We start from the raw sequence: 12,512 nt of genomic DNA, 5'->3' as shown, positions 1-12,512 counted from the left end.
TTGTGTTTAGTATTCATCCAGATCTATTTGTTATATATTCTTAGAGTCAGGTTTGGGCAACTCTTATTTATTCTCATTAATTAGCTATCAGATTAATCTGTTAAGAGACAAATAGTTAATGAACTAAAGCCACTTACTGCCGGTAAACTTGCTTCTGTTCCCTACTCTTTAAAACAGACAAGTTTGCAAGGATTCAGTTGTGTTGCCTACCAAAGCTTTTTCCTTCCCTCCCTCCTTTTGGTTAGAAGATGATTCTTTTCTCAGATGATCATTTCAGGGCTGAGGTTGTGCTCCTGCCCATCTGTCCACTTCAAGGATTCATTTCACAGCTGCTGCAGCTCTTCACTGCGCTGGGTCATCTCTGTCCACGCAGAAAACAGGTCTTTGATTCCCTGTAATTGAACACCTGCCTTGGGCGAGGTGCGTTAGCTGTGTGTGCTGCATTCAGCTATCGGTATGCAATCAAGCAAGGAAAATAAGAAAGCCTGGAGTAAATGTCTGGAGTGTACAGAAAAAGAGTTCATGTGAAGCATAAAGATAGCATCAGGTTCTCCAAGGAGAAACAATTACAATAACAACAACAACAATAATAATAATAAACCCTTCCTATTTTCCTATTTCTGGTTCTTGTTTCTTCCTTCTTTTTGAAATGTAAACCTAGTGCAACTGTTCATTATTGTCAGCTAAGAGAGCTGTCTCTTGTGGTTAAATCATAATAATTCAGTATCATGTGATATTTCCTGAGCCACATTCTCCTACTTCAGAAATAAAGGATTTTGTCTTCTGCAATGGTTTCCCTGATCTGTTATACTATATCCCAGGGGCAGGAACATTTTTCAGGCTGAGGACCTCATTTGCTTCTCTCTCTCTCTCTCTCTCTCTCTCTCTCTCTCTCTCTCTCTGTGTGTGTGTGTGTGTGTGTTTGTGTACAAACCATTGGTGGGTGGGATCAGAGGCAAAAGTTGGTATAATAACAAATGTGAATTTAACATCTTTGAAATAGACTAGTTTCTTCACACTGACACATCCCTATCTATCTTCCATCCAGGCAAGCGAGAAGTGTTATCAGAGCTCAAGGACAGCCTGGTGAAAGAAACCCCCAAAAAGCTAAGGATGCAAAGCAGGGCTAGTGAGGGATATGGCTCAGAGAAGAGGGAATGTGGCCTGAGGAGAGTCCCAAGGTCCATTAAGGATGCATTTGACCCCCAGGCCTAAAATTCCCTTAATCAGAGACATGGATGGAAATTATTTTAAAACATCATTGCATAGCGATCTCTCTCTCTCTCTCTCTCTCCCTCTCCCTCTCCCTCTCCCTCTCCCTCCCCTTAGGAAACAGATCAAAATTCTAAAATGACAAAATGAATAAGGGGCATCAGGCAAGTAGGAGGAAGATTGTGGGTGGCAAAAGAGCACTAGACAGATTGTAACAATACATAGCAAGAACCAAGGCAGTATATGTTAGAGAGACATTTGAAAATAACAAAATGAATTTCATCATATTAGTTCTTCTGCACAATAGTGCTTTCTTATAAGAAGTTTCCTTACCGGAAGACACACATCTTGGATAGTGACAAGCTTGCTAAAGTTAAGGCAGAAACTAATAATAATTCTCAATCTGTATTTTTAGATGGGTGAATTTTAGGCATGCCTACATAACTAGTGATTCATACAGCCAAATGCAGCCCACCAATCTTGTGTTGTGACCTGTTGAGTGCTTGATAGCCCCCAGTGCCTACTTCTCCAATTTGGCAGGTAGATAGCAGAACAAGGCTTTTCCTTTTGCAGTTTTACTTCTGCAGTTTAGCATAGTAGGCTCCAAGCTTTGAAGGCCTGCTCTGGGGCCTTTTTTATGTACATTAACTTTTTGCCACTTTTAAATTAGTGGTGAATGCTTCACCAACAGCATGGGTACATGTAACCTATCATCCCACCACTAGAAATTTCTTCTCAAAGTTCCAATTATTTCTCATGAAATTGTTCAGATGTTTCGGTTAAGAAAGAGTCTAATAGTTTTCTGTGAAATTTCACGTTAAGCAAAAGAAACAACAGACAAAACATAAACATAAAAAACAGGCATTTTCAACTCTCAAACAGTAGTAATAGCAAAACTGCAACAATGCTTTGATTTGAGAGAAGATAATCCCTGTATGAATTAGCATCTACGATATTCCATCACAGAGAACCAGGTCAGATTGATCTGCAAATAGTTGTGCACCTCACCCTCATCCTTGCCCTAGTGTGAAGATTTGCAAAGATGGTAAACCAGGCATCCCCAACCTTTGGCCCTCCAGATGTTTTGGACTACAATTCCTATCATTCCTGACCACTGGTCCCGTTAGCTAGGGATCATGGGAGTTGTAGGCCAAAACATCTGGAGGGCTGCAGGTTGGGGATGCCTGTAGCACACTCTTAAATTCAATAAAGTTCATAGTGGGCACTTAAAAGAAATAGAATCCCAATAGTTACCAAAGTTTATTAAATTTTTAAAGAGGGGATTTTACACTTAACAGGCCAACTCCATTTAAGTCTCCTGAAAATGGTCTCTAGTTTGAGAACATTAAGTGTTTTGCCACCTCAACTAGCATTATTTGCAATAAACTCAACAACTACAGTATTTACTCAAATGTAATGCATTCCTTTTTTGGCCAAATTATATCTTGAAAATTATGGTGTGCATTAGATTTGATGGTGCCAGAAAATACTTTTTTGGTTTCAAGGTTTTGAAAATTGAGTTGTGCATTAGATTCAATGGTGCATTGAATTCGTGTAAATATGGTATGTAGTCTACCAGAAATTGGTTAATGGTTCATCAATGGACCACAGTCTACCCTATGCCCACCCTGATCTATACTAGTGTATATTTACTCAGAAGTGAGTCCCACTATGTTCAGTGTGGCTTACTCCAGTTGTGTATATAAGATTTGAACCTTTAGATGCAATCTAACACATCCCATTCAGAGTGACTGACTCACAGCTAGTGTGTGTAGGATTGCAACCCTAGTCTAGGTTAAAATGAGGTGACATCTGATTCTATGATCAGTTGATATGTGCTATATTTAAGTAGATTTTATTTTCATCTGAAGAGACTGAGCTAAAAGCATTAAAAGGAGAATTAGTTTTTTTTAAGCCTTTTCTCATCTTCCCTTTTCTGATTAATTATGTTTGTGACAACTTTCAAGAGCTTTCCCCTTGTTACATAAACCCATTAATATGCTTTGTCCTCAGCTAATCTCTTTCTTTCTTATTTTTTCATTGGAAATGATTCCTATTATTCCTATACCTAAAGGAGATTAGTGCATTACAATTGTAAAATATCCATTGTTGAAAGGAAGTTTTAAACAGAGTTATTTGACACTATTAGTCACTCTGCTTTTCATGAGAGAGTTCAGAATATCCCATTGATTTTACAAAGAGAGGGAGGCTGAAGTTCTATGCATTAGGACTGAAGGAATGGACAAACATTTTGAAGTCAAGAGCCACCAATATTTCCTTGGAAGAAAAGTGCCCAGCGACTGCACATACATACCCCAGCCATACAGCTACATTGAATACAACGCTAAGTTTTGTAATTTCTCTATCAGCTGTGTGTGTGTGTTTGTGATGCAAAACATGTTGAACATTTCACAACACATATTGGTTCAAAAAGTGTGAATCAGGGTTTGTTTCCCATTCCTTAGTCCTGCGGCAGCACCAGGTCATTCTGCTTTTTTGCTCTTACGTGTCAGGAATATGGAAGCAATGTAAAGCATGTAACAGTGATGGTGAGGGAGTACAAAATAGAAGTGCTGATTGGCTTGTCACAACTGAACCAATATACATGGTCAATTTATTGATGGGGACTGACCACAGTAATCATATTTTGCTGGTTCTTCAAGATCTCTACTGGCTGCCAGTATGTTTGTCACTGCAATAAAAGCTCTAGATTGGCCTATAAAACTGTACATGATTTGGGGCTGGAATACCCAAAGGACTTATTCCCCTGTGCTAATCTGCTTGTAGGGTCCTACCATGTGAGAGAAAATGGCACACTTTTCCAGGAAGTCATGGGGACCCAACCAGTCTAGTCACCCATGATTTCTGCACTACATGATCATTTTAATCCTTCTGCAATGGTTCTTTTGATTATCGGCTACTTCTTAAAATACAGTTTTAGGTTCTCCGTGTGTGTGTGTGTGTGTGTGTGTGTGTGTGTGTATGCATATATTGTAGGCATGAGTGGAATTTTTGTAAGGTGCCCTGAACACTATTTTAGAACAAAGATGGAGTATATCACAAGTGGACTCTTTATTACTGCATTTGCAATTGTTTAAGATAAAACCTATTTTGGAAAGAAACTACTTTTGCCATTTTTATAGATGTTTATTGTCTGTTTACCGATAGTTGCCTTGGTGATATTATCTTGTGCTCTTGATAACGGTATTGCTTCTGCTTCTCTGCAAGGGGTGGTGGCCAAGTCAAGGCTGCATACATACACCAGTCATAACATATTAGCTGCTAATCATTTCGGAAGCATGGTACCGGAGACTTAGAATCGATGGGTCAGTTGCAATTTGTGTCTTTTCGCTGCCCCTGCAGGAGATGCCAAGCTGCGTTTCAGCAACAGTCACACATCCGTCACCTTGGGCAGTCTCCTGGATGACCAGCACTGGCACTCGGTCCTCATCGAGCGATTCAATAAGCAGGTGAACTTCACGGTGGACAAGTATATGCAGCATTTCCGAACCAAGGGAGATTCAGATGACTTGAACATTGATTATGAGGTGCGTCAGACTTTTTTTGTGTAGCGTATGCTGTCCTAAGAGAAATGATGCAGGGAGATGGGCTTTCCAATCCAACCTGGCTTTTTTAGTGATAGCAGGGATGCTATTTTATCAAACAATGATTTACTTACTCCATTACTGCAGAAGGAGTGCACACATGAAATTAGAGGAAGGGCTGTAGTTCAGTTGCTTTCCATGCAGAAGACCCTAGAGTGCGCATCCCCAAACTCGGCCCTTCAGATGTTTTGGGACTACAATCCCATCATCCCTGACCACTGGTCCTGTTAGCTAGGGATGATGGGAGTTGTAGTCCCAAAGCATCTGGAGGGCCGAGTTTGGAGATGCCTGCCATAGAGAGTCCACTGCCTGTAACCAGAGAAAGCTGATGCCAGTCAATGCAAACAGTCAATGCAAACAGAGAGCCAGTGTGGTGTAGTGATTAAGAGCGGTAGACTCGTAATCTGGGGAACCAGGTTCACGTCTCTGCTCCTCCACATGCAGCTGCTGGGTGACCTTGGGCCAGTCACACTTCTCTGAAGTCTCTCAGCCCCACTCACCTCACAGAGTGTTTGTTGTGGGGGAGGAAGGGAAAGGAGAATGTTAGCCGCTTTGAGACTCCTTCGGGTAGTGATAAAGCGGGATATCAAATCCAAGCTCTTCTTCTTCTACTACTGAGCTAGATGAACCAATAGATTGACTCAGTATAAGGCAGTTTTCTATTCTCCTATCCTGAAAGTTTGTGCCAAGAAAGCTAATCGCACACAAAAATAGCAATTATTGCACTGTCTCCAAGCCACATTGAAGGGGGGGGTTAAACTCCCCTAAACACCACATCTGGTATGATGCAGTTCAGTTATTAATTACTGCTAGAAGATAGGAACAGCTCCCTTCCAGTGTTAGGGTGTGGGGGTTGCCATCCTCACAATGTGCACAGGATGACAGCCAAGGTCAGCCATGCACCTGTAATTTGCCACTGGTAAGCCATCTGCTCTTGAATTAAAAGTGAACCAGGAACAAATCCTTTAAAGAGGAAAGGAGCCAAAAGTGTGGATTGAAAGTCCGCCCCCCGCTCTCTCTCTTCACAACATCAAGCAACATCAGCATTTGGCTACAGCATTGAAGCATCCAAGGAACATCATGCTTGCTTAACGTGACTCCTCACAAAACCTACTTAGCAAAAGCACAGCAGAAGGAGCAGCAGACTTATCTAAACTGCTAGGAAAGGGGGCAGAGAAAGAGGAAAGCAAGCAGCCTACAGATACAGAGGAATCTCATTAGTCCAAGAGGCTTGGCAGACATGAGCAACCAAATGCAAAGGTGTGAATTGCATCATTCTGCGCCAAGATGGATCCCTGCCTTGGAACAGAAATGTGTACCATTTTAGGAGGATTATACAGCTCTCAAGCTCACACTCTCTTCACCTCTCTCTTTCTCTTTCTCTCCACCCCCTTTAGCTAACTTTTTCCCCCTTTGTGCCCTTGAGTTAGAACATTTGACAAGTTAGGCTTGAATACATGACTCTCACTCATGCAACATAAAACCATCATTTGGTATTACATGTGAACTGGGTCATAGTGAAGCTCCACTGATTCGGTGGAACTTGACCATGTGTAACTTTGCAATGGTGATATACTTTGATTTATTCTGTTTCACGGGTGCTTGAAAAAAATCTAATTTGAACTAACTTGGTCTGCTATCAATGTACTTTCATGCTTCAAAAATTTTCAAACACAGTTCTTCATTCAAAGAATGTATCACAATATATTTTGCATACACGCTATGGGAGAAATATGTTTAGAAGTGCTTATTTAAATTATGAATTTCCATCATATTATATATTTAAATATTAATGCAGAAATGGGAAAGGAACAGACAAGAGTGAACACATATGGAAGTGACATGGAAATGCACCCATCAGTCTGTAGAATTTCTCCCATGAATTTCTTTGAGTTAAGTTCCAAGCATAATACAAATCAGTTTGATCCCAGTATGCATCAGGCCAATTTATACCTAAAGACCAGTTCAGAAAAAGAAACTAGGTTTGTTCCTTAGCTTTAATATCTCCATTGCTTCACCCCAGCAACTACTAGACTAATGAAACTTTATCTTAGCACACTTAAGGGATTAAAGACCTAGCTAAGGGAACTAAAACAATTAGTCTGGTAATTAAAAATATTACTGATCACTAAGGAAACTGTTTTTTTTCCAATAAGGTGCAGTGTAATTGATATTGATTGCCCTGGTTTTTTGGTTTTTTGTTTTAAAACTATCCACAGAAAGGGATCCCTGAGCTAGAGACTTTTTTAAAATAATAATAATGATAATAAACCCTCAGGAAGAAAGAGCAGAGGTTGCAAAGTGTCTGAAACAAGAAATAATGAGCCCCAGCTAAAGAGCTAGTCTTTAAATAGAATTCCTTCTGCCAGTACTACATTTAATATGGGCCTTAAAATTACACATGACTATCATAGTGCAGAGGTACTTGAAACAAGGTTTTGTTGCCTTCTTTCTCAAGTATGACCTTACCGTATGCATTTCAGACTTGGGCACTGAACATAAGAAGACTGGACCCTCTGACCTATGCCAAAAGAAATATGTGGGTGTGGGTGTCTGGGGTGAGGCTGTATCACCCCCAAGCCTCTCAGCAGTTTCTGCTACTATCAGTCATGGTATCCATCTTGGAAAGCTATTCCCACTGGATGAAAACTTCCAAAAGTTGATGCTGGGGGACTACTGCTTAGTTCTGTTTTAGTTTCTCTGCTGTGGTGTGCCACAGGATCCCATCTTTCCCACCCCAACTATTTAATATATGAAGACAGTGAACTCATTTGGAGATTTGGGGTGAGGTGTCATCAATATGTCATCCAGCTCTGTTTACCTTTTAAATCTGATTCAGGTGATGAAGTAGAATTATTGAACCAGCTTAAAGCTTGGTCATTTACTGCTTGAGGGTCAGTAAATTGAAGTTCAGACCAAACAAGTAGGTGTCTTGCCTGTCCAGGTAGCAGTGTTTACCTTGTGCTGGATAGAATTTCATCCCCCACTAAAGCATTGTAGGGAACTGCCTGGTACCAAATTGGTCCATCTCTCTAGTTCAATATTGTCTACATTGACTGGAAGTGGCTGCTGAAGGTTTCCTCCAGGGAGTCTCTCCTAGCTGTACCAGGAGATGACAGAGAATGAACCTGGGACCTTCTGCTTGTAAAGCAGATAATCTTCTACTGAACCATACACCTTCCTTTTTTTCTGTCAGGGTTGCTGGTTGCTGGCAATGGGCAGAGCCACAGCTGATGAAGCCAGTGGGGGGGGGGGATTAATTAAACCAGCATGAAGACCACTTGGTTCAAGGTTTCATCATGGCTGCTGCAGAACTGGAATTCTCAATTCTACTCAGAAGTAGACCTGTGCAAAGACCTCCCTACGCCTGCAAACAAACCCTGCTGGATGAGGCAAACCTGCTCTGTGCCATCTAACCCCAGATCCAGCCCTGGGTCAATTTGGGGATCAGGACTAATGTTTAATTGGGTTTTTGAAACTTTATTAAACAGTTAGGGGTGGAGAAAGAAGGGGACACTGCATCAAAGGTTTGGGTACAGCAATGACCAGCAAATTTAGAATTCTCTTATGGGGGAATAATAATAATAATAATAATAATAATAATAATAATAATAATAATAATAATTAATAATAATAATAATTTATTTGTACCCAGCGTGGCTGGCTGGGTTTCCCCAGCCACTCTGGGCAGCTTCCAACAAAGATTAAAAATACGTTAAAATGTCACACATTAAAAACTTCCCTAAACAGGGCAGCCTTCAGATGTCTTCTAAATGAATTTCACTACAAACATTCTCCAGTATTAATTGTCATTGCCAGTCTGGTTCTTAATTTTATTTTAGGATTCATCCTGTCCTATCAGTCATACTGATGATTAGCCAAAATTCTTTCTGAGCATGAAATTGCTTTACAGAAAAACTGCAAAATAAATACACCATAAAAGTGTGGCAGGCAATGAAAAGTCTTCATCTACTGAAATTTGTCCTTCTAAATCTTGTCCTCTTTTTGTCATTTAGTATTTGACAATGAAGTACATTGGAATGAAACAACTTCTTTATTCTGTTTTCTATGGTCTGTTTTTCCCTGTGTACCCACAAGCAAGAACTTTCTCTCTCTCCCTCCCTCTCTCTTTCTCCATGTTATGGCTATTAGAGGTTTCTTTATAAGAGTGTTGAATTTGTTCTTGTCCCAAAGCTCAGTTTTGGAGGAATCCCAGTCCCAGGCAAACCAGGAACTTTTCTGAAGAAAAATTTCCATGGCTGCATTGAGAACCTTTATTACAATGGAGTCAATATCATTGACCTGGCAAAAAGACGAAAGCCACAGATCTACATCGTGGTAAGAACCCAATACATATTTGCTGATTTGTACTTTTCTTGAAATTGTCGCTGTTGACAGGTACTGCTTGCTCTACCAAGCAAAAGGCTCTTATCTTACATCTGGCAAATCATGCACACAATTTGCTTCTTCAAAAGATGTGCTTGAAGGCTGGGGCAAAGCTAAGAGTTATTGAAAGGCATGTTTGAAAGCTTCAGGGATCCCGATTTAAGTGGACTCAGAACTGTTAGAAGAAGCTACACAAGATGGAGGGAATAGAAGGGGGGAAGAAGGTTTATAATCATAGGTACTACATGACATAGAAAAGATAAGATTCTGAGAAAAACTTCTTGAAAATGGATTTTCAGGTCCATGGTTAATGCATTGGATTGCCTCCTGAGTTTCAGGTTCTCTCTCATACACAGATTGCCTAATGGTGTAATCCTCTGCATGTCCACTGAAAAGTAAGTTCCATTTTCAATGGAGCACACCAAGCCCCATTGAGTTCAATGGGATTTACTCCTAGGCTAATGTGTATAGGATCATAATTTTCTAAACTTATCCCTTGACTCTGCCCTTTCCTAGCCCAGCATCTCATTCTAACTGTGGCCAACCAATTTTAAAGGTCTAGCAAGAATTCAAACCCAACAGCTTCCTATTATCTTATGGCAGAACTCTCACAATCTGCATATGCAGCTATAAAAAGAATAGGCACATAGGCTTGGAAGGGTTCTAGCTTCATTATGCTTTTCTGTGAAAAAACATGCTTCCAATATATGTGAGTATCTCCTGACAATCTCAGGGAATGCCTCCTCCCATATGAGGCTTTTGTCATCTTGTCACTTAAGATAATCTGACAAGGTCCTGCTACAGATCTTATTTTAGGGGGATGCTAGATGAGCATCCACCAGGAGCAGGAGCCCTCTGCAAGAAAGATTGTGCTGCCTCTTCCCTGCTACCCTTTCAAAGTTGGCTTAAAAATTCCCTGTGAAAACCAACCATTGATGTGTTGTATGCTTTGCTTTGTTTACTGGACATTATTGCATCTCTTTATACCCTAAATCATTTTAGTTTCTGCCTTGTTGTTGTATCATGTAATTGGTACTCCTGTATGTGTTTTTAATTTGCAAACCACTATGAAATTTCAAAGCAGTGTATTTCTTTCTTTTTTTAAAAATAAGGCTGGGATCACCAATCTTTATGGACTAGAGGGTGCCTTTCAGATGCAGAAACTGAGAGAGTGTTAGGGGTGCTAGTCACATAAAGGCTGCCATGGAGCGGGTGTGGCATAAACCAAAATGTCTGCCATGGAGAGTATAGTGTAACACAAAAATAGATAACCACTGCTGAGAACTTTGTTTTATGTGGGAAGTCAGCCTTGTCCTGCTGGTCCTAATTGTGGATCTCTCTCTCTCTCTCTCTCTCTCTCTCTCTCTCTCTCTCTCTCTCACACACACACACACTTGTTGGATAATAACACAACAGAGCTTTCCCCCAGAAAAAGATACAAGGTATCCTCACCATTTATTTCACATAAATCACTTAGAATTATTTTGCCACCTAACTTTCTTTCTGGGGGGGATAGGGACTCTTTATGTATTAAATGAAAGCTCAGAGTCTGGAGTACCTACCCTGGAGAACCACTGGAAGCCTTCATGTGTGTCATGGTGCCCATGGGCACTAGGCTGGCAACATCTGAAATCAGGGATGGGCCATCCCATTTCACTGCCTGAGGTAAAATGGGAAGGTGCTGTCCCCTTCCACCACCTCTCTGCCAAAGTCTTGCTTACCTGGATCATGCACCAGCTTCTCCTCACTTCTCCATTGGGGACAGTGGCAGGGGCAGGCAGGGTGCCCCCATGGAATTCTGTTGCCCAAGGCAGCTGCCTTAGTTGGCCTCATGGGCAGGCCGGCCCTATCTGAAATAAGTTGTAATCCTGATAATATAAGCACAGCAGCATTATGTACACCACTTTAGATATTTTACAATATGTTGTTATTGTTGTTATTATTATTTAATCAATAAATAGGCTTTTATGCAATTTACAAATATACCACCAACATAAAAAGATTCTTGAGACCTTTCACAGTTTCTTCCCCTTCCCCTTCCCCTTCTTCTTCTTCTTCTTCAACCACTTAGCTTGAATTTTGAAATGCCATGGAGAGCTTCAGGTGTTGGTGAGATCTAACAGCAAAATGAAATGACTTTTTGTTTTCTTTAACAAGCAGGCATGTGTTTTTCCCTCATGCAACGTTGAGGCTTCAGGGTCAGGCGCCAGTGCAGACTGTGGGAATGACAATTCTGAATAATGGGTCATTTTGGCAACAAAATGGGCTGTCTGGGGAAATGAACCAAAATGGGTAGTATCAAAAGCGTAAATAAAAATTCTCAGTGACAGCTGAATTTAAGCTAATAATGCATTCTCTTTCTGTGAATTCTAAACACCACCAGTAAAGTGCTTTGAAGCACCTTAAATCTCACGTAGATGTTAATCTCACTTTTAAGGAAATATTGAGTACCTTTGATCTCAAAACCCTTATTATTATCAAAGCACGTCAGATGGATAGCAGGACACAGAGGACTTTTTCAGGTCAGAAGCAAGGAAACAAAAGGTTGGGAGCTGTATCCAATGGTGCCAGTTTTTTCAACAGGAGGAGTCATTCTGGTTGTGAAAGAGTATTTGCTCCACTGGAGGATGCTAAATCTTCCATGCCGTGCAACCCTCTGGAGCAAGTATTCAAGGGTGCAGGGGTTATCCTCAGAAATTGCCTACTCTTCTGTTAGTGGAATCTTCTCCTAGATCAAATATTCTTCTATGAATGGAAGGAGACTATTCAATTCATTCCCTTTTGCCTGGAGTCAGACAGGCTTAAAATATAACCAGCTATGTTTTGAAGTGGTTGTGGTATGCGTTGCTGAACAGACACTGGCAGAAAACTTTCCTAGTCGTTGGCCACTGATGAAGCTAAGAAATTAACTGAACATTGATGTTTATTTTTGGATAATGGGACAGAATGCTGATCTGCTGAATTATTGTTCATTTACGATCTGGTGGGGAATCTTTGGTGGGCTGATGACCCATTACCCCATTAGAAAGCTGCCAGGGCCTATTTTTCTATAGCCAGATGCAGAGGTTGGTGAGGTCAAACCAAATCCTATATCTTTATAGCACATTCACAGCTATTTAACATGGCAACCAAAACATTTACTTCTTATTAACTCCAGTCATGTTTCAGCTTTGATTTTCTTCACAAACACTCCCCCAGTTTTTTTAAAAGCTATTGAACACCTTTTATCTCTCCTAACAGTACAAAAGACAATTAATTCTAACAGAAGAATGCAAATAAAAGTCAATGGACAGTTGAATGGCAAGCCTC

At 40.6% G+C, this 12,512-nt stretch overlaps 1 protein-coding gene and 1 long non-coding RNA gene across 2 annotated transcripts in view; both read left to right on the top strand.

Moving 5' to 3' along the window:
- LOC309337183 overlaps window positions 1-12,512 on the top strand; it is a 642,870-nt gene that overhangs the window by 467,467 nt on the left and 162,891 nt on the right. The gene's annotated exons all lie outside the window — the stretch shown is intronic.
- CNTNAP5 (contactin associated protein family member 5) overlaps window positions 1-12,512 on the top strand; it is a 305,914-nt gene that overhangs the window by 139,802 nt on the left and 153,600 nt on the right. The window contains exons 6-7 of the mRNA XM_081852594.1: window positions 4,576-4,760; window positions 9,012-9,155. Of these exons, the coding sequence (XP_081708720.1) occupies window positions 4,576-4,760; window positions 9,012-9,155 (329 nt within the window). The remainder of the gene's footprint in view (window positions 1-4,575; window positions 4,761-9,011; window positions 9,156-12,512) is intronic.

This window comes from Podarcis erhardii, assembly GCF_964252035.2.
Source record: "Podarcis erhardii genome assembly, chromosome: 1".
NCBI lineage: Eukaryota > Metazoa > Chordata > Lepidosauria > Squamata > Lacertidae > Podarcis > Podarcis erhardii.
This window is presented reverse-complemented; position numbering and strand designations above follow the sequence as displayed.